The sequence below is a fragment of the Cylas formicarius genome, unplaced genomic scaffold (genome assembly GCF_029955315.1).
Source record: "Cylas formicarius isolate icCylForm1 unplaced genomic scaffold, icCylForm1.1 PGA_scaffold_5__7_contigs__length_24384050, whole genome shotgun sequence".
In the NCBI taxonomy this organism is placed as follows: Eukaryota; Metazoa; Arthropoda; class Insecta; order Coleoptera; family Brentidae; genus Cylas; species Cylas formicarius.
The window spans coordinates 14,332,045-14,356,008 of record NW_026844341.1 but is presented as its reverse complement, the minus strand read 5'-3'; the positions used below and the strand labels follow the sequence as shown (position 1 = coordinate 14,356,008).

The 23,964-nt window shown below is 32.5% G+C and overlaps 1 protein-coding gene across 2 annotated transcripts in view; it reads left to right on the top strand.

Moving 5' to 3' along the window:
* Nucleotides 1-23,964, top strand: part of LOC132701678 (V-type proton ATPase 116 kDa subunit a 1) — an 87,978-nt gene that overhangs the window by 25,700 nt on the left and 38,314 nt on the right. For both annotated transcript variants that reach the window (XM_060669788.1, XM_060669787.1), the window contains exons 2-3: nt 13,553-13,698; nt 13,758-13,934. In XM_060669788.1, coding sequence (XP_060525771.1) covers nt 13,582-13,698; nt 13,758-13,934 — 294 coding nt within the window. In that variant the 5' untranslated portion in view covers nt 13,553-13,581. The remainder of the gene's footprint in view (nt 1-13,552; nt 13,699-13,757; nt 13,935-23,964) is intronic.

Here is a 23,964-nt window from a genome sequence, read left to right as displayed (position 1 = left end):
GTTTAGGTGCTGTATATCTCTTAAGGTAAAATTTGATTTATTTATTTGTTATTAATTCTACTTACACGCGCAAAACTCAAAAATAAGTTGTAATTGCATCAAAAGTAAAAAAAACCAGCTAGCACTACTTAGAACATGCATAAGAAGTAAGAAAGTGACTGTGATTAAAAATGGGGGGTGGGGGGGTTATTATATGAGACGGTTATCGAGTACTGGGTCATGTGACACATTATTTTTGATGCCTTTTTATGCTCAAACGTCGATTTTGAACACATTCCATTAATTCATTTTCAAATAATGTCTTAGCAAGACTGTTGTTATTACTATTTTTAGCAGTAACTTATTTTTTGGTTTATTCTGCAACGTTGTAAGTTGTAATAATTTTACATAATTAGAAATGGTGAAAATAAAAATAAAAGGCAAATGTTTATCTAATTACCGTTTCTCAAAATAGAACAGTTTTTTCAATTTTTATATTAAAATTTGCTTTATTCGAAAAAGGGCGCGATAGAGTTTATTGTTAATTTACTAGATTATTATTATCTTCATAGTTTTTGCTCAATTTTAGTGTTTTCTTATCACACCTTTTATCCTTTTTTTTAGGTAGAGTTCCAATATAAAAGCTATAGAAAGGCGACAAAACTATATTTTTTATTCCGTACTTTAAAATACCCAATTGTTTATTTTTGCAAAAATGTACTCAAAAAATTTGCCGGTTGTCCCAGTCAGACTTGTTATCTTGACATTTAAAACTTTAATTAAGTCAAAAATTAGGAAAATAATTAAACTTCCGTTTCGTTAGACAGATTAAAATCTTTTTTGTTGAATACTGTAATAATGTTCCACATGTTTTTATAAAGTCAAATAAGGGCCCAACAACCCAGTGGTAATCGCATCTCAATATCCTTACACTAATCTATAACACAAATAAAAGAGCTCAATACTCAAAAAAAGTTGCATTTTTTGGACGAATTGTCGTTTTCAAGGTCGTTATCGATATCTAATTAACTCGAATTTACCAAATATAACATAATTTTATATTTAGGATACCAAAAATATTTATATTGTTATCACCCATTTTTCCATTGGGAATTGTTGGTGACCAACTAGTTTTATTAACTATTGAGGTATTTAAATTTTAAATTGGGAAGAAATATATTAATTTGTTTTAAATTTGTTAAATATCCTGAATATTTCAATACACATTTTACCACAATAATTCTACAAGTTTTGATTAGTCGACTAAAAAAAAACGGGCAGCTAATGGGTAATTTTGTGCGAATTTAACAAACGGTAAGAAAAAGTAATTGATAAATAACAAAATTTAATTTTTTACTTATATATATTATTTAATTTATTTTTTTTTCCAAATTGCAACTATTTCTGGGCGTCGAGTTCTTTTATTCATAATTTAGGTTATGGCAAAGATATTGAGATGCGCTTTTTGTTGCATTTTGTTCTTGTTTCAGAAAACTTTTGTTGCAATTATGTCACAAATACAGAGATAGAGCAAACAGCGTTAAACAAAAAAATATTTGAAATCGAATTTTTGGTGAGACTCAGTTTGAAAATTCAAACTAACAATCATTTCCAGCATATATTTTTTTTCAATTTCTAGGACCGTTCACTTCCCCTGTATCGTACGTCGTTGCCCTCACTCGGTGACTCACGTGACTAAAGTGTCGTTTATCAAAGTTGTTGCGTAATATACCGTTCTAATAAAAATAGTGCGGCATTATCTCTTTTAATCGTTAGCGCGTGGTTGACATAATAAGTAGCCATTACTCTTGGGTAATTGAAGTATTTTACTAATTACTACTGAACGATAATAAACGGCCACGACGAACTAGTTTCCGTTCCCTTTCGAATTTATTTCGTTCCAACGACGCGGTGTTATCGATTACTCTCTGAAGTTCATCGAAAAACGATTTGTGTTCAGTCCTCACAGGTGTTAATAAAGAAGCGGAGAACAAGATAATTATCGCGGTGCGGAGTCAACAATACCGCGATTAGCGACTACGTTTTAACACGTTCGTTAAATTTCGTGGCACGATCTCCTATTCTACTAAAAAAAATTCCGCACCGTTGTTTTGCACCGTGCTAATGAATCTCACGTAGTTATTTCAGGAATTAATTTATTAGAGTTTGTTATAAAAAAATACTACATTTTAAAATTGAAAGTTTTTATACAATTCATAACTTTTAGGGCCTCTACAATAAATTCGACTCTGCCTTCTTTTTCGTACGCCCTATATAAATAACATTAAAACAGTTCGACCTTATGTTTGTGTAATTTTCCCCCAATCCACATAATATTCATATTCTTTCAAGTTTTACGGCAACACAAAAAACTTAAAAATATCAAAAGAATCGTCAATACTGACAATCACTCGTGATTAAAGATATCATAATTTTCTTAATTTCCAGTAAAGCGGACTCTTCACTTTTGTGTATACCCTATATACAAAATAAGAATTTGACCCTAAGTTTTATTCATTTTATATGTCTGTAGTACTCATATTCTTTCAGGGTTTTGTCATAGCAACTGAAATTGTAAAATTTGTACAATGAAAACTAAAAGAATTACAACAATTAAAAGCAAAAATGACATTCTGTTAGTCCAAATAAAGCTCACGACTAAAGTGGAGTTTATCAAACTTGTTGCATAATATACTATTTGGATCTTCTACAAAAAAGTTAAGTCTTCCTCTTTTAGTATACCCTACATAAATAATGACATCTTAATTTGACACTCTATGTCCTTACTCATTTTCAAAAACCTGTGTTCTTTATACTCTACAAAAATTACAAACATTGAAATTGGAAATGAATTTCTCCTGGTAATAGCAGCAGTTATTTAATAAACACTCAGTCCGCTATGCTCTGCTAATCTAAATCAAACTCATGACTAAAGTAGCATTTATCAAATGTGTTGCCTAATATACTATTAAGGCCTCTACATTAAGGGGATTCTTCAATTTTTTGTATACTCTACATGGTTTTATTGTAGCATCTAAAATTTTAATATTTGTTCGAAAGAAACTTAAAAAAAAAAACAAAATTTAAACTGGAAATGACATGCAAATACTGATACTGAAAGTGATTTTCTATTGTTAATAACCTCGTTTATGAAAAACCCACTCCGCCGGTCCAAACCCAACTCGTTACTAAAGTGGCATTTATAAAACTTGTGGCATAATATACTATAATAAAGATGAATATTCCTTCTTTGTATACTCTCATTCACTTTGACATAGTATTCATCTAAAATAGTATAATTTGTACAAAGACATTAAAAAAATTACCAAAACTCATGACTAAAGTAATGTTTATTAAATTTGTTTCATATCTCACTAGAGACTCTTAAATAAGGTGGATTTTTTTGTGTATACCCTACATAAATAACGACTTCAAAATTTGAGAATCTTTTTCTTGAATGCTCTTCATATTCTAAAAAAATGAGAAAAAATGAAATCTTATAGAAATTTCTTAACGCCTTGTCTTGGCAGCACGCGCATTCTCAATCCTTTTCGCGAGTTTTTACGTCAAATTCGATCGAAATCAAACGTGTCGATTGTATTTATCGTTCCAACCTGTTCAAATTGAGGTCGTTACTTTCAAACACAGATACATTATTGCTACTTAAGACCTGTAATTAGATAGTGCTTTGCAAATATAGTGAGTCAAAGTGAAACCATGTAAATAAATTTATAAAACCTTTATAATTGATGGTTTGTATGGAGTATGTAAAATCAAAAGTTATTTTCATATATATATATATATATATATATATATATATATATATATATATATATATATATATATATATATATATATATATATATATATATATATATATATATATATATATATATATATATATATATATATATATATATATATATATATATATATATATATATATATATATATATATATATATATATATATATATATATATATATATATATATATATATATATATATATATATATATATATATATATATATATATATATATATATATATATATATATATATATATATCATACATAAAAATATCATACTCTAAAAATGAGACCTCAAAATAAAATTCGTACACCGACTCATATACTATTATTATTTCCTATTTTTATTGTTTTATTGATACATCATAAGATGTCCTTTACTCTCACAGTATATAGGGCTATGTAAGCCCATTCTTCACGTAGAGTTTTCTTTAGATCGCCGATGTCAGAAATATTGCTTGTTCAAATGAGTTTTTCCAAATAAACAAAAATATTTTCAATAACATTGAGATCCGACAACTAGGGTGGTGTTTGTATTACCTTAGGGCAGTTACACAGGAGCCATAAATGCGTCTTATGCTTCGGATCATAATAATGATGATCCGAAGCATAAGACGCATTTATGGCTCCTGTGTAACTGCCCTAAGGTAATATATACTGTATACTGTGAGAGTAAAGGACATGTTACGATGTATCAATAAAACAATAAAAATAGGAAATAATAATAGTATATGAGTCGGTGTATGAATTTTATTTTGAGGTCTCATTTTTAGAGTATGATTTTTTTTAAATTAAATTTTAATTCCTTTTTAAATTTATGCACACTTGGATCTTTGATATCAAAGTTATTTTTTGTACTATCAACTCTCATAAAAGCTAATTTAAATTACATACAAACATAATATAAATTAAACATTTACATACCTTAGTGATATTTTCATTAAATTGGGAGTGTACATATTTAAAATAACTGACACTGACTTAGTTCCTAAGAATTTTTGTAATTTTTGGTTTATTTTTAACACAATTTTTAATTCAGATTGTTGATTTAGATGTTATTAAATTGCTTCATAACTGATTTCGATTAAATTAATTAAAGTTATTCTTTTTTTTTTTTTCATTATTTTCTTGTGTTAAAATTTTAATTCCTTTAAAATTAAATTCATGGTTTACGTCGATTTATATGATTTTCTAAAAGCTGGCTTGTCATTCCAATATATTTTTGCTCAATTTATAATTCGTATTTTATGTAAAACATTTGACTTCTTTTTAAGTGGAATTTAATTTTTTAATCGAGTAAAAATTGAATTGTAAAATTGAAAATGGGCGAAACCTTGTGATATATTTAGAAAGAATTTGTTTTATTTTTTCAGATAAATTATTTATAAATGGTAATGCAACATAATTCTGGTTTGAATTATTTTTTTATAATTTATTTTTATTACAAAAATATTATTATTGTTATTTTAAGGGAAATGATTTTCAATAAAAATTTCTTTGATTATTCATAACATTTCGGGAGTAATTAGAACTATAATTTAGATATTTCCTGACCGTATTTTGTATACCAATTTGTTTTTATGTTAATCTTATTAATTATTTTTCTATCTTTCAATTCAATAATGAATTTAAAATTTTAAGGAAACTAAAATTTTACCAGAAGATAATAATTATTAAAAATGAGTAATTAAGATATTAGTAACTTAAGTCAACTTAATAACATTCTGATAATAGTGTTGAAAATAAACTGAAAAATAAACAAATTCTTAAGAACTAATAAACATACACTCGAAAGTCGAAATAATCATTTCATCTTGGTACTTTCCGAATTTATTGAAAATATCAACTGTGCTCGGAATCGTTGAGTAAAACAATAAAATTTAAAGAATTCTGCTATTATTGAAAAATCTCAATCCAAGAACAACTCTAGCGTTATATATATTTAGTTATTTGTGAAATGTTCCCCTTTGACTCCCTGTATGCCCTGCTGAATCAGATTTAATAGTATGTTATGCAATGCACACGATAAATGTCATTTTAGCCACGAGTGACGAATCAGAACTGACATTAGTCAAATGCCACCACAGCGGTTCAAAAGTAAAAACAAAGAATTTTGTTAAATATTCGTGCAAATCCATAGTGCCCCTCAAAACGGAATTAAATCGCGAATAAAATGCACTCGCGTTGTTCGGATTATCGGAACTCGCAGATAAAATATTACGATCAGATTATAGATTTTTACGCGCTTACAATAACGATTTTTATTGTACTCCGCGATAAAATATAATTCAATCTTTGAGATTAAAAGCAGTCAACTAATTAGCCCAATCCCCGAAGATTAGATTTTTATGGCCCAGTCATTTTTTTTTATTATGTTTTTGATCGATATTTCGCTGGCTACGGTATTAAGGGATACGAGACGCATTTTTCGAGATAATTCGACTTAATGGCTGCAGTAAAACTGCAAGAGACGACCACATTGTAACGGCCAAAAGATGGTAAACAAACAAACACAATGTAATTAGTGTAGGATTTAGTTATGTTAATAATAATAATAACACAAAAATGTAAATATTCAATTTCGTTCATTTCAAATCGAATTAATTAAGGCAAACTTGCAATATATATAATTAATGCACCTAAAGGTCGACAAGACATTAATTAAGCGGTCTCCCAAAACACCCTTCTTCTTAAGTGTATGTTTACATTCCTAAACTTTAAGGTTTTTGAAATAATTTGAAGTTTAATTTCCCAAATATTCCAATATTCCACCTATCAAGCAATGGACGTACAATTTTTATTGTAAGGGATGTTTTTTATCGATGTATAGAACTTTAAGTTGCAATAAAACAACGATTGTATTTATCCGAAACATAATCTTGTGGCATTACATTTGAAATATGGTTTCGGCCATATGACCGCTATGGCTGGCGCGCATGTAGTCCAATCTGGATGTCAAATTTTCGCTGACTTTTTCCAACATTTGTGGCCGTATATCGGCAATAACACGGCGAATGTTGTCTTCCAAATGGTCAAGCGTTTGTGGCTTATCACAGGTCCAAAACGTGATATTAGGCGGTCACCAAACGTGTCTTTCAATAAATCGATTGTGGCACGAGCTGTGTGACATGTTGCGCCATCTTGTTGAAACCACATCTGCTGGACATCATGGTTATTCAATTCATTAATGAAAGAGTTACTAATCATAGCTCTATACCGATCACCATTGACTGTAACGTTCTGGCCATCATCGTTTTTGAAGATGTACGGACCAATGATTCCACCAGCTCATAAAGCGCACCAAACAGTCAGTTTTTGTGGATGTAACGGTGTTTCGACATACACTTGAGGATTAGCTTCGCTCCAAATGCGGCAGTTTTGTTTGTTGACGTAGCCATTCAACCAGAAGTGCGTTTCATCGCTAAAAAAAATCGGGAACAACGGCAATCTCGTTTTGGGCCCATTCGACGAATCTACGCCTTACTTGATGATCGTTTGGCTTCAATTCTTGCACGAGTTGGATTTTGTAAGCACGTATACCAAGATCCTTCCGCAAAATCTTCCATAAAGTGGATGGACACAGATCCAATTCCTGTGCTCGATGGTGGATGGACTCATTCGGGTCTTTCTCAATGCTACGCTCTACAGCAGCAATAGCTTCTTCTGTACGCACCGAACGGCATCTCTGGGGATCCGAGTTATCAATAAGAGTAAACGTGGTGCGAAAACGTGCCATGGTTAATCGAATTAACTGCTCTGATGGACGATTTGGTCGACGATAAAATGGACGTAGTGCGCGATACGTATTCCGCACACAACCATTATTTTCGGAATAAAATTGCACTATTCGCAAGCGTTGTTCAGGCGTGAGTCTATTTATGATGAATTTCCAAACCAAACTGAGAATATATCACTTGACAGCTGTTAAATCGGTCGCCCTCTTGAACAGTAATGCCAACTTAAAGTTCTATACATCGAAAAAAAACACCCTTTATTTGTAGTGATCTTCTACCGGGTCAGTTTACTCTGGCATTAAAAGAGAGACCGTTACATTTTTATAAAACAACACAAACACATTCACAAACATGAAGTGGCTTGGATCCGTGAGGCAAGAAACTCACGTGGTAACCGCTAGATAGGTATATAATTAGGTATTTTACAGAAGGGTGTAGAAAAATAATATAATAATCGAAATATATAATAATAATAATAATAATAATAATAATAATGATACATTTATTCTGGAATGTTCAATTTATAATACCATAAAATATCAGTAACCCACATATATTTCAAAAAAGGCGATGGAAGCAACTAAAATTGTTCCAAGTTCAACCCCTATAAAATTATATAGCACCTATTTTAAAATTATTAGTTCGCATGAGATGACTATAGCAAAAAAAGAAAATGTGTTCTTGTATATAAAAATTAAAAATTGGATACAAAATTTTAGGACTGAACTTACTCGAAAATCACTTGCAATTTTCTGCAATTTGCTTGTTGGCTGAACATTTCTTGTCTTTTTTTTTTTTTTTTTTGAAGTTCAATAGTGATAAGGCTTTTAAAGAGAGATGAACGGTATTGTAAAGTTTGTAAACGTTATGGGAGAAGCTTCTTTGAAAAAGAGACGTCCTGTGTGTTGGTGGAGAGATAAGGCCCCTAAATCAATCTGTGAACATCTGTCCGATATGTTATTTTATTTGTCAAGTAAGGAGGACTGTTATTAAAAATAACATTGTAAAAAAATACCAAGGAGTGTAGTCTACCCCTATTCTGCATATTCAACCACTTAGCATTCTGCAGTTTGTGTGAGACTGAATTATATTGTCTTATACCATAAATTAACCGCAAAGAGTTTTTTTGTAGTCTCTCAATTCTATATGTGTCAATTTTATCTATGCATGGGCCATATAAAATATCACAATAGTTAAAGTAACTTAATACTAGAGAATCCGTTAATTTAATCTTTTGAGCCTCAGACAATAAATGGCTATGCGGATAAAGCAACTTTAATTTTTTTGCACAATTTGTAAACTGCAAAACTCTACTCACTGTTATGTTAAGTTCAGACACCAAACGAGCCCTATTCTTTCCAAAGAGCATAACAGATGATTTACTTGGATTAATTATCGGTCCATGACGTGCTGAAAAATCTGTTAGTTCTTTAAAATCTGGGCCGTACTGGGGTCAAATGAATATAATACCTGTTTGTCGTCAGCATAAAAATATGCCGTCACATATTTCATACACGATACAAAATTGCTGGTGTAAACTTGTTTCAACATACTGTATTCGATCATCAAGATAACTTTTTATTAGCTTTTTTAGCTATATGACGTCAATTTGAGAACCTTCGTTAATAGTCTCAGAAATATACTAAAACGTAATCGTTAAATTGAATGGTGGATTATTTGCATCTTAACAACATGAAATATTTTATCCTGTAGGAGACATTTCTAAAACTTTACGAAGTTGCAGATAAGGGAAATGGCCCTATAGTTTGTGATTCACAATCTACAGTCTTTTTCTAACAGTGTCATTAAAATTCATACATACATGCGTACACCTGAGATTTCTCTTTTGTTTTTAATAAACGATCAAATTTTTTTTTATATTTTTAATGTCATATCCATTTTTCAGCATATAGCTTTTAAAGGACTCGCATCCCTATTTCGAAAAGGGACAAAACTGAAAACCTAAATAAATTATCTGACATTTCCGAATTCCATCCAAAACTTTGTTTATAAAACATGAAATGGCAAAAACAAGATTGATTTCGAAAATTCGTCGGTGGGCGGGGCAAATTTGTAGTGCGAAGCAGCTTTGTATTTCAAAAGGAAAACCTTTCGCGGTTTCTTGTACGTGTTTTTCTATCGTGCTCCTGCGGACCACTATGGAACTTTCGCAAAATCGATGTAATTTTATTGTACATACCCCCTGTATAAGGTGCCTTTCACGTATCGCCGATTTTCATAGTCCCAATAAACTTTGTTAAATATTTAAATTTGTACAAATAATAGCGTGTCGAATAATATTTTTTCAAATATCTCGCTCGCCCCATATAATTAATGAAACCTGAAACTCTCTCTCGATACTGTTCAAATAAAATTCATTTATCCCCAATAATTTATCCACAAAAATGGTAATTTTTAGGATGTTTTATATTTTTTACTCATCAACGACACACCCTGTATGTAATTCAAACAATGTTCGAAATAGATGTTATAGCCCTGGATCTCCAACGTTTCCTGGTATATGAATTTTTCCAATAGAGTAAGTGATTTTCAAGAAAATATTTGTTTTCTGAAACCGCGCAGTACGTCGTAATAATAAATGACGTCATCGCGTCTAGATTGAGGGCGAGAAATAGTAATATTCATCTAGATCTTTTCAAATATCTCGACACCGTATATGATGGACGAAAACTATAAATACAAAAATTCAACCTCTTGATACGGCCTATAACACTGTTTGAAGTGATTAGCCATATTTTTTACGAATTTTGATTTGCAACTAATAATTTAATGCTGAAAGAAACAATTTCTTTTAGATTTTTGTCTATAATTAAAAAACCGCGTATATAATTGAAAAAATGTCTGAAATAAAAGTTATAGTCCCAGATCTCCCGCATTTCTTAGTTCACAAATTTTGCCGATCGGATTAATAGTTTTGGAGAAAATAATTATTTTCTGGAAGCCAAAATATCCGAAAAAAATTTTTCAAAATTAAAAACAAATACTTGAGTGAATCCTGTTTCAACAGTTGGAAAACGGACATGGACTTCTTCTACCTTCTACCTTTATGCAAAATCTGAAGTCGATTGCTGCAAATTTAAGACAGTTGTTAATTTTTCAATGTATATCTTGAACAACCTGTACAATAATTGAAAACCTTAAATTCAAAAGTTTTAGCTGTTTATGCGGGCTATATCGTCATGTAAAAGAAACTGACATCTTAAAGGGCAGTCTTTTTGTTAAAGCCAATTTGCATTGCAATTTTTTTAAAAATTATAAAGAATAAGACTTTATGGAGCCGAACCTTTTGCGTCTTTTCGTTTAAGAATTTTTTCTAGCATGTAAACCGTTCTAGAGAAATGATTTTTTTCTTTTTCAATTTCATTTTCAAATTTCCCGACTCCCTAGCTCCCCTAATTTCAATAGGTTCCGTTAGGGAGGTTAACTCTATACGTATGCAAAATATCAATTCGAAAGACAGACAGCGATGTCGAAAAAACAATCTAAAATTGAAAAAAAAAAAGATGGCCGCCAAGGTTTGATCGAGCCAATTTTTAGACATCTTGGGCATCTCGTAGACTGTTAAAAAGGAGCAACGTTTGAACAGTCTAGTTCAAACCGTCCGGTAGTTCGTTCTGTACCTGCCCTTACCGAGATCTCGAGGAGTGCGTATTCTTTTGAAAAGAATCGATTTCATCGATTTTTCGAAACTAATTATATCTTTTGAGGAATTCGTTCGATGCTCATCTTTTCTTCTCTTCTTACAAATTTCATTTATTAAATGTGGATTCTGCTCTCTTCTTTTTTTTTGTCCATATTTTTTAAGTGTAAGAGTTTGTACAGCTTCATTTTCATTGTGATGCTCTCCCAGTTTTGTTTTTTTTATCACTCTTGTCATTGTTCCACATACATTGGCAAATTTATTCAGTTCAAAAAACATAATTATTCCACAACCTTATTATTTATGACGCTTTTTGAACGTTGCGTCTCTATAAGGGTCATAATTTTTATTTGCTCTGTTGAATTTTCATAGAATAAATATACAATAAATCATACGCAGATAGTTGTAGTCTGTATATAGTAACTCGCCATTCTGCTATAAGCGTCAGATCTACTGCGTATAAAATTATATTGAGTGTGCTATTTCTGTCTATACGGATTTCGAATTTTAATAATATCGTCAATGTAAATATTAATGAGGGTTGATGAGATGCAGCAACCTTGCCTTGCTTTACAATATTGGATAGGTAATTGAAAAGTACATTAGATTGTAAATTAATTTAAAATTATTATTAGATTGGGATTAGTTTTTGCCCAAGCTGTATACAATGGGAAGCTTTTTATGATCGAGACATTGTTGCGATTGATGTTACTTACTACTGTAGATTGCATTTACATAATTTACATTCTTCATATGTTTTAGGGAAATTAAAATTGGATTGCATTTTCACAAGACTTAAATTGTCTAAAAAACCTAAAGGATTAGGTACCAAAAATTTTATTAAAATACAAAAATGCTATAATAAAAAAAGGGTTCCATTTGAAAAAAACTACAACTTTGATACTAGCTAACCGAAACTAATACTTTTGGGACAACCTATATAAAATGAAAATAATTATAAAAAGTTATTCGCCACCTCTCTTAAGTTTTTTATTTAAAAAGATAGAAAAATGTTTTTTTAATGAAAGATTTATAGTTTTTTCTTTGCTTTTCGAAATTTATATGGAGCAAAACATAAAATATTTCATAAAAATAATAACAAAATACTTCAAGCAAGAAGAGACTACAAGAAATATTTATTCATTAAAAAAAGAGGTCCTATATTAATTCATAGAAAATCCTACAACCTCTACGGAAACTGGTAGAAATTGACAGAGCAATAAGAACCAGTGAGATTAAAAGGTTGCTGTTTTGCGAAGATATGATGGGACGATTTCAAGAAGAGGCGATTCATACAAGTGCTGGAATATTTAACATGCACAATATTCATCTCTGGGGTAGCCAGAATCCTCAAGGTATCGCAGAGATTAAGAAAATATAAAAAAGATACCTACATTTTTGCAATATTAAGTCGAGAATGTTTTGGAGGATAAAAGACATCAATTCCATAATATTCCAAATGAAAAACATGAGGTCAATGCCTACTACTACCTTAGCATTTAATTGCAAATAATAAGAAAACTAAGTCCCGTCCTGAGTTGAAATAACCTTATTTCATTTCCGAATGTCTAATAAACACGGGTATCATGTTCTAAGGTGTTTAGGTACAGTACTCTCGGAATTTTTTTAATGACCGTTTCCAAGCATAGATTAGACGACACGCAGCAGTTCTGTGGCCACCAAACTGTCCCGATTTCACGAGTGTATTGAAAATAATGGAGGAAACATTGAACATTTATAAGATAATTTATGTTTGTATAGTATATTGTTTGCAGTTATGATTTACTTAGATTTGCAGTTTTGGGAATTCTTTCTCTAATTTTCTTTTCTATATATCTTCTTCTTCTTTCTATTGCACAAGTTCGTCAAATAATTTCCTGTACTCTCTTCTTGCTTCAGATATGTTATTATTTCTATAAGATAATCTTATAATTTCAAATTTTTGATTTTCGTTATAATAATTAAACTTCATTTTTTTCATTTATATAAAAATAATTTTCGCTAATAAACAACGCAGTGCTTTTTTATGTCTGCTAAACGTCAAAATGTCACTTAGCATTGTTTTTTTGGCCGCCATGGCTATAGTGGATTATGGTTTACTTAAAACAAATTGAACAAACCCTATATTTTTTGAAAGCAGGAGAAAATCTTTTTTTTTTTCATTGATATAATATGCATATAAAAATATAACTTTATATGGAAAAAATTATTTCTTGTTATCTTTTATTTTTCTTCGTATCAAGTTTTAGAATATATAAAACTTTCATTTGAAAGCTTTTTTCTATCTCTTATAACCAAAAGGAATTTACAAAATTTCGAAACTTTTTTTTTCTCTTAAAACAGACAGTTAAAGCGTTAATTTTTTGCAGATAGACAGTAACCACGCGACTCAGCCAAGATGGGCGCCATGTTCAGAAGCGAGAAGATGGCGTTGGCCCAACTCTTCATACAGCCGGAAGCGGCCTATTTTGCCATTTCGGAAATGGGCGAAACGGGCTGCGTCCAGTTCAGAGACGTGAGTCACCGAAACAAAAATCCCCGAATCTATTATGCGCCCATCTCTCCGATTTACAGTTGAACGCCGAGGTAAACGTTTTCCAACGTAAATTCGTCAACGAGGTGCGCAGATGCGACGAGATGGAAAGGAAGTTGAGGTTCGTGGAGTCGGAAGTCAGGAAGGACAACGTCAGGATTCCGGACGTTGTGGATTTGCCCAAAGCGCCCAATCCCAGGGAAATTATAGACTTGGAGGTAAGGCCCGTAGTCCACCCTTTTCTTTTCTTAACCAATGCATTTTCACTCCGAAAATGTCCCTTGCAATTTTGGCCCAGGTTAGCTTAAGCTTGGACCTACAAAAACTTATTACTTCTTGTATAGTTTCGGTTAGTTACGTAATACTAACCCTTTCCGCTCGTATGCCGCCGTATAATCGCTACAATACGTCTAACCTTAACGCTCGTCTGTCGCCGTATAGGCGGTACACCATGTGTTATTACAGCAGGTTGGTCGGTCTGTCATCCCCTACGCTCATTTCTAATATTTCAAAATTGCTTTCTTGAACCTTCGTTGAGGACCTGTTTACGTCAAAATAAAAGATAACATGATATTTATTTTATACAACCACTTTAGTTCACATGTGCACCATTTTTGCATTTTAAATATTACTCAGTTTTATAACTAACGCGATTGGGTAAAGTTCGGTGTATTTTTCCGGTGTATTTTTCGAATCAAATGCCCAAGAAATTGTTACAAGACGAAATTGGAAAGTAGTGACTATGAACTTTATACTAAGGCTCCTGAAAATGATAGACTGGATAGTGATAATATTAGTGACGAAAGTGACTCTAGTAGAGGTAGTGATATTATAGTCACTAAAAGACGGAGAACCACACGTTTACCATCTAGTTGAAGCAGCAGTGGGGAAAACAAGAATATAACACAACCTAGTAATTTCGGTCCATGGCAGGAATTCACATGCCACGAACAGGAACCAGGCAGAATTCTATTTACTTCTGGTCATAAAATGGTAGGACCATAAATACCGGATACTTGTACAAAACCTATAGATTTTTTCAAGCTCTTTTTCACCGATGAGCTCATAATAAAAATAGAAAAAAACAAATGACTATGCTAGACATAAGATAGCACAGAGGAGATTGTCAAAACGTTCTACATGGCACGCGTGGGTAGATAGTACAGTAGAAGAATTTACCGCATTTATTGGGGTTGTCTTAAATGTGGGTACGATAAATCTAATATCCAACAGTTTAACGCCAAAATACCTTTTTTTAGTTGCATGTTTAGAAGAGAACGATATTTACAAAGTTTTTGGATGCTCCATTTGCATGAAAACCATCTAAATGACCAAATTCTTGGGCTTGAACTCAGAAACTCAGTCACTATTTAGATTATTTGGAAAAGCAATTCATAGAACATTTTTTCTCATCAAGAGATATATCGGTAGAGGAATCTGTTGTTGGATTTAATGGTAAAATTAGTTTTTTAACTTACAATCCGAACAAACAAAAACAAAATCACATAGTTTTTATTAAGAGATTTTTTTTAATGAAAAAAAAAAAACCAATATAAAAAATCCGAGTAGACAGATAAGTGGATAAAATAATAGTCCCGAGTAGTTGTATGAGCTTTCTCACATTCGGTTCATAAGTTTTCCCCCAGTTCTTTCTAAGATTCTGGAGAAAGACATGATCGAGCAAAGGAGCGATTATTCTTTGAGAAGTGAATAATTCCTTCCACGCAATCCGATTTTATAGCTCAACGTGGCACAACACCCGCCTTCTTAATAGTATCTGATGATATCATACTTGCTACGGATGAAACAAATCTAGTCTTTTGGATTATAGCAGAGTTATTCATAATACTTTCTGCATCAAATATAAATTCTTTGGGTTATATTTTTTTACATTGTAGGAGTCAGGGAGTATTTCTTCGAAGCGGATTCTTTCTTGGTCGTGGTTCGAATGGTTTCTTACGGGAACCATTATTGTTCTCGCTTTACACCACTGACTTCGGTCGTTATCTTAACTATCTCAACTCACACCAATTTTAAGATGACTTTCAACTATATCTCGTGATCTAAAGATTGTAAGTGACATCTCCGTTGCACATAAACTTCCCCTTAACAACTCTGAATCTCAGCTCATTTCACTTGGCAATAGCAACGATGCTGCTTTAAAGTGATTATATTTATGAGACGGGTTGATCATGTCCCTCCTTCATATTCAAATTCTAATTGGCTTGACAAAACTCTTGAAAAACAAAATTAATAATTTTATATTAAATTTTCCATTTTGTATAATGCCAGTGGTATGCGTGTATATTACTTCCAAATGATTTAATTATATTTGATTTAATATATAATTGATAGCATTTAATTGGTTAGTTGCATATCAAATTTGTTGTACTGCAAAAATGTCTGTGGACTTATTTTTGTATATTTTGTATATCTCTTTTAAAATGTCCCACAAAATGTCCATTGACCTTGCTGGCCACAAGATGGTGCCATTTTACCCAATCTATTGTATAAAATATTATTGATATCAGCACTTAAGGAGCGCCAAATTAAATTTGAATGTTCTATTTCAGGAATAGTATTCCGAACAAGGAGCTCAATAAATCTTACCAAATACCGAACCACTCTTTAAATTAAAATTACTTAAATGAAAATGATTAAATGAAATAATATTTATTAATTCATTTGTTTTCTAATAAAAGTCGTGAATAAATTTCGAACGGTGCATCACCAGTCAATATTTTATAACATATATAGTTGGATTCGACTTTTAAAGGGCTATCCAAAAATAAAATAATAAAAAAATATACGCAATGTTTGATTTTCAAAAATCGATTGAAGTAACATGTAAAACATTGCATTACGAAAAGTATTATTTTCTAAAATATGTAATGCAGAAAAATGTTAAACGTAACGTTATATAGATATTTATATATATCGTTGTATTTGTCTTTTAAAAGGGCATTTAAAAATTAACTAAAAATCTAGCGTGTTTAATTTTAAAAATGTATCTTTTTTTGATCACTCTGTATGTAATTGAGTGAAATATGAAATAATACAAAAAAGTTAAAGATTATTTTAGTGGGAACAAGTTTTGTATTTGGATAATACTGCAAGCTTTGGAGATAAGGTGCAGATCCCTCTTTAACCGGCCACCCTGTACATTTGTTTTTAAAATTACCCGTTCACAACAGCCTCTAGTAAAATATTTCAACTCTATTCTCCACAACATTAAAACAAAAAGTTAAAGGATCGCTTTAGATCCGTTTTATAAAACTGTGCACATGTGTGTTTTTTGCATATCTTTGAATAATTTTGGAAGAAATTTTCGTCATATTTCTCTGTTGATTTGCATTCGTTTCACGTTACGAGTTACGATCGCTTGTTCTACTTTTTACATCTTTCTTGAAGCATTTCTTATCTGGGTGCAAGGGTAAGGGTCCTAAGATTGAACCTTGTGGAACCCCAGATGTAATGTAATTTAGATACCAGAAGTAAATCATTTACCGTATCAAAGGTCTGTGAATAATTTAACACGCTAACGATAGTGTTCATCTTTATATGAAAAGTACGCAAAATATCGTCAATCACATTCATAAGGGCAACAGATGTCCCAAAGTTCTTTTGCAAACCGTGTTGAGTTTTTGGGATAATTAAATTATTAATGAAATATTTTAAATACATATAAATAAACAATATATGCTGAAGAGACACTAAATAAAAATAAATAATTTAATACACCAAATTCTTTCTTATTGAAAATGGTTGATCGAGTATTGCTTGGGACCCTGTATGACTTATCAAAGTCACGTATTGATCATTAAAAACAATTGTAAAATTTAAAAATCTTATTGTAGCTAATTTTCTGTAAAAAAATAAATGAAAGTAGTTGTTTCCGAATTAAGGAAGAGAGATAGGCATAGGAAAATGTTAACGAAAATTGCTCAGAACTTTGCGTACTAATATACACAGAATTGGGAACGTATCAGGTGCGTAAATATTTTCCAAATATGGCGATATACGACTCACTGTTGATTTTAAGGTACTGTCGAATGTTACACTGCTCCTACACCCTGTAAAATCGCAATCAATCTAAAAAATTATTTATTAAACAATTTATAATCAATTTGCAGTCATTACGACCGTCGACGGCCGTGAAAACCGGCAATTAAGCACCTGATTTTTTACGCCACACGCATCGTTAATTATAATTATTATGATCGTGATTCTCGTGTTTAATTCGAACTGAGCCTTCCAATTATAATTAAAAATGGTTAATTTTTTCGGGCGTCGAAAACGCAGAAGGTCGGTTTAATAAAACCAACACGACCGCTTTGATCAAAATTTACGGGCACTAATTTGAATCGGCATTGTTTGCTTTAGTGAGGCCGAATTTTTATTATTACGACAGCAACAATAAGCGAGTTCTGTGTATAGTTTCCTCGCATACTGTAAACGCCAGGCCGGTCGTAAAAATCAGCGGCACGGGAAACTGTACAGTGTGTCCGGAAATAACGTTCAAAAACAAGATTTTCATATGAACATTCAGCCGAATTTGCACAGTTTTCAAGACACTTAAAAAATCGTTTTTTAGTAAACATTTTAAATATGCGTTCACTGATTTTTTCCACAGTAATTTCATTCATAACATAATTGCCTGAAGCATTTAAAGATGCTTGTGAGTGGAATAACTAGGTATAAAAAAAATATAGCTTAACAGATACAATCAGTTAAGATATAAATTTGGACCCATCTGTTTTAAGAACTTTCAGTCAATAAGATCACTTAGAAGCTGTCAGTTGCAGTTATCCATTGTTTTGTTTTATAATTAAATGGTTTAAAATTTTGAGTTTCTTGTAAATATGCTGGTAGCAGGTTGCACGGTATGGGTGGCCAAAAACTTGCCTTTTTGTAGGAAAATATCTTGAAACTACGTGTGGTTAAGGCATATTAATTGAACCTCTGGAAAAATCATTAGTTTGAGAAGGAGTAAACTGATTTTGATGGTGCCTAATTCTAAAATTTTGGTTATAGTGAATGTTGTCTTTAAAATAATTTGTGGGGCCAATAATAACCATAATTTTTGGAATTTGAATTCATTTGAAGGATATTCGTGAAGGACAATTCGTGAGTTAGGAGGGAGTGTAGAGAATCGGCCTTCCAACACCCATTTTCTGAGTGTTGATACTATTTCCTGTGTCCTCTCCCAGAATTTACTTTCGGAGTTCGCTGAGTGGTTCAGAGTCGACAAGTACATGCAGAGGAGTTTCATCCGCTGCGTTGTATCTTGGACATAATACCTCCTGCATGATGCCAATGTTCCTGAGATGCTTTCTTGTTGATCAGTGTCAAGTTTTCAACCCAATAGTCAGCCTCAACTGATTCCTGTTTAGCCCGATAAGGCTGGAAGCAAGAATCTTGGGCGGCCCCTGAAAGAGGGCTTTAGTGTATCTTATACCTTCAGCTTCAAGCTACATATTGAGAAATATATTGCTAGATCTCTGGTCAAATAGACTTTTAAGGAACCTGTTGGGTACTGGGGTAGGACAGGTAGGTAGTGTACTTGTGTGACACGTTCAACTTTTTGCTAGCCTATCTGTCCCCTCGTTCCCTAGGATCCCACAGTGTCCTGGGACCCAGACGACGTGATTTGCATTAGCAAGCCTATCAAGCATCTCAATGCAATCTCGGATCATCCTTGAGGGCTGCACGGCTGTCTCAACAGATATATATGTGTTTGTTCCCGTAATTTAGGCCGACAATATGTCTGGCACAGGCCCAAATCGAACAAATTTCTGCTTGAAAGATGGTGGTTATGTGTCCCAGTTTTAGAGTTTTCTCTGTTCTTGGTCCATCGCAGAAGTATGCTGCCCCTGTGCCTTTCTTTGTCTTGGACCCTTCTGGGTACCAGATGAGCTCCTTCGGTTTCAGAAAGCTTGTGGGGTTCTCTGCCCAATCCTGCCTATTTGGGAAGATTACTCTGAAGTTGGTTTTGAAGTGATAGCTCTTGGAGCTGCGATAACCACGCAGGGCCAGAACCTGAATAATAACCATAATTAAAATTTTGGTTAATAAAATAATTTGGATTTTGTGAAAACTGTTTAGCGAGTTCGGTACAAGTATTGGGCAAAAATTTTGATTGAATTAGAGTTCTAAAGAGATGTTGCGTATATTGAAAATTTTCCTCCTCAATGAATTGAGTCATAGGTGCAGATTGAATTTTAAGCCTTATAATACTTTGTAACTGTCCTGGTAATCCTCTAATAAACGCCCTAAAACAAATTTGTTCGACTGACGTAAATAAATTACTTTGCTTGCATTATCTATGGTATCGGCAGGAAATGCATTCATTTTCTGAGCCACAATACTTCTTAAAACTGGTAATCATTTCCTACAATCAAAAAGATTTATAATAGGAGTGGCCATAAACATATCCTGTCCTAAACATTTCAAGTTTCGTCTACCTCCAAAAGAATTTAACAAAGCTGCTTTAATATTTTCCCACGTTAGTAACTCCATTCTACAGCTTACTAGAATTTGTGCGAGTACAACAAGTTTCATTGTTATAATCCTCAATAAATATTGTTTTAAAATTTCGTATTTTCTTTGACCATAGCTTGTGAAAAGGAAATGTACAGCTGAAAGAAAACCATTTAAATTATTAGGATCACCATTATATGGTGCAGTCGTCCATTGATTAGAAATCATTTTTAAATTAACTTTACTATTTTCTACTTTCTTTTCCAAAAAATTTAAAAAAGTAAAGAATTCACTTAAATTGTCGACGTCTTTATCTTCATTGATAAATTTAATTGATTTTGAAATTTCTTAAAATTGAACTTAAAATTAAGAATCCTAAAATTATTTCCAGTGTCCTAACCAGGGAAGATGAAAGGAAACAATAGGAATTTTTGGGCATTAACGTTGATTTCTCTTGGTCATCAGCCTATTCTTGCTATTGGATTTTTTATCTTCTTTGCCCTTAGTCGATCTCAATCACGTTGGGTTTGTCAGACAGCCTATCACTGATTCGTTTAGAAGTCTAAGGGTTGAAACCCACGTTTCGCGATCAAATGATCCCAAATTCTAGCCGACTGAGCCAGTTAAGATTATCAAACTGCGGGTCTCGTTTTTAAAAAAGCACCTTCTATTGTTTCACAAACAGAACCACGAGCTTTTGATTAAGCCGTTACAATTGCAAAGCACATTTTGCACATATTTATAACGTTCCTATGGGAACGTCGCGTCGCAGATACTGAGAATGCTAAAGCTAGCATTTCTTATAATCATCCGCATGTTCTATCACATAATTAATACAATAACGTTTTTTGAGAAGAGACAAATTTCGTCATATTTTTTACTCAGACTGCAGATTATAATCACAGAGACAAATTTTTTTGGTTCACAATCCCGAATGTATGAATCTATAACATAACATTTTTGTCTATATTTAAAATCCTAGTCGTTTCTGTTGCAGTCTTCCAAGTTTTATCTTACCCTCGATGTATTTGATTTGATGTTTCCTAAGACAATGTTGTCATCTGTCTCTGTGAGCATTGCCAGTAACATATTTGCCGGAACAGAATATGTTTCGAAATGTGCGAACATTTTAATGTTCACAAAAAAAGCAAACAAAGCCGAATGTCATCGTTGAGGAAGGTCTGGCCATTTTAAAAGAGAGAGAAGAAGAGAAGAAGAGAGAAGAGAGAACTGCTCAAACTATTCAGCTACAACCAAACGAAAATTAAAGTTTTGCATTTATGCAACATTTCTTCGCAGAAAATAAGCAGCCTCAGATCGTTAATCGTTTTGATTAAGTGCCCTTTTCTCAAGTCTCAATCGAAGTACATGCCGATTGACTTACTTTTATTTGTCTTATGTCTCTGTTTACTTTGGGTATTCGGGGTAAATTGAGTGTTTCGGTAGTTAGTATAGTAAATGTATAGAGTGTTGTCCAACCTTGTACACTGCAGCTAATCCAGGCTGTCGAAAAAGGTACGGCTTTCGGTAATTTTCGAAAACAGTAATACAGTCCGCATTGTTTCAACGATATCATTACGCAACAAACAATTACACACACACATTTTTTGGTCCTTCGAGCCGGATTGTGTTCTGATGGAACATGGCGCCAAAAAACTCCGGTGCAATTTTTGCTTGAATACGACTCACACGTGTGCGCCATCGATGAGGCGACGATTTGATTCAAACTGGAATGACCTGGGAGTCTGACCAAGGAACAAACTTGGCAATAATTAGTTTCTAAAATTTTTTTAAAAGATAAACCTTTAATTTTCCGACTACCAGATAAATCTTGATTACACCGTCCAAAATCATCAACATGAACATCAACCATTCTAAACGCAAAATCCACAGACGTTGAATTAGGTGTTTAGTAAATACTAATATAATAATATAGACCTCTTTATACATTCTTTGGATAAACTAGAAACTTTGTAACTAAAAATTCCTATTTCTGGTTGCCACTGCAGACCTAAAAACTTAACGATATACGATTGCTCTGCATCAAACTAAACTGGTTATTGACTATCAGCAGATCTCACTAGAATCTCAGACGAATTACTTGCCCAATTATCTAACAGAAAACGTCCTATCAGCAACAACGCAGAGAGTTCGAATTTGATGTTCAGCATCTCTTCAAAATTAATTATTTACTGGTCTGATTAGGATTTCCTGAGTTTTCCTAATTCAAGCAACAAGTGTTGGACCAAAGTTGTTGTTTTGTATCGTATTTTCTTAAGAGTGTTTATATTGAGTTTGAAATTAATTTCTGAGTGAGCGTGTTTGAATATTTAAAAAAAAATTATTGAATGGTTCTTTGTTTTAAATCTCTGCCGACTCAGTACGTTAATGCTTACATAAAACTCAAGACGGAACTACGTGACGTTATGAATGAAATTACTGTGTCAGATTATGTTTCCTGGGTGGTCCATGGGTGGCATTTTAATATACTATTAAAAACATACATAGAAGTTAGGTAAAATAAAAATGTTGAGATAAAATTAAGACTCCACGCTATATTCCCAGTAACTTCAACTATATGCCGTCGGCACCTTTTTATCATCGAATGTGCCATCGCATCATTCACACATAACGATACCATCGGCGTCCTTTATCGGCGACTGAACCCATTGTTATAAACACTATCAGTTTATATCACTTTGAAAGGCCTATTAAAAGATAAAGTTAGGCTTGGGTCTTTCAGTTATTCAAAAGTTTTAAACATAACATCACAACCCTTTTCGAAGATTGCTTTCGAAAAATCGTCACGCGTAGCGCGAAGCAGCTTTTTATTTTAAAAAGAAGTCGCTTCGCTTTTTCTATCGTGCTTCTGCGGACCACTATGGAACTTTCGCAAAATCGATGTAATTTTATTTTGTATACACCCTGTATAAAGTGTTTTTCATATCTCACCGAACTTTAGAGTTGCGGCAAAATTTGTACATATAATAGCCTGTCGAATGATATTTTTTCAAATATCTCGCGCACCCTGTATAATTGACTAAATCTGAAACTCTTTCTCGACACAGTTCACGATATGGTTCAAATCAAATTATCGCATCTTTAGCAGTTTTTCATTTATACACAAAAATGGAAATTTTTAGGACGTTTAAAATTTTTTTGCTCATAAACGACGCACCCTGTATATAATTCGAACGATGTTCCAAATAGAGGATCTCCCACGTTTCCTGGTATATGATTTTTTTTCTATAGAGTCAGTGGTTTTCAAGAAAATGCTTGTTTTCTAAAACCATGCAGCACGTGATAGTAGTAAATGACGTCATCGCGTCTAGATTGTGATTTTCATTTGGATTTTTTCAAATATTTCGAACACCGTATGTGACAGGCGAAAACCGTAAATACAAAAATTGTAGCTTCGGATGTGGCCTATAACACTGTTTAATTCAGTTGACCATATTTGTCACTGATTTTGACAGATAGCTAATAATTTAATAGCGAAAAGAACGATTGGTATCTTGAACACCCTGTATAACAGGTGAAAACCTCGAATACAAAAGTTTTAGTTGTCAATGCGGGGTCATGTGAATGAAACTGATTTGCGAAACACGGCCTTAGTTATAGCCACTTTTCAATAGTGGTGAGACCCATTTTCGTATTTTCTTAATGTTCTGAATGTTCTGCGTCTTCTCGTTTATAATTTTTTTTCTGTCGGGTAAACCTTTCTTGTGAAATGATTTGTTTCTTAGACCCTTGCTAACGCGATTTTAA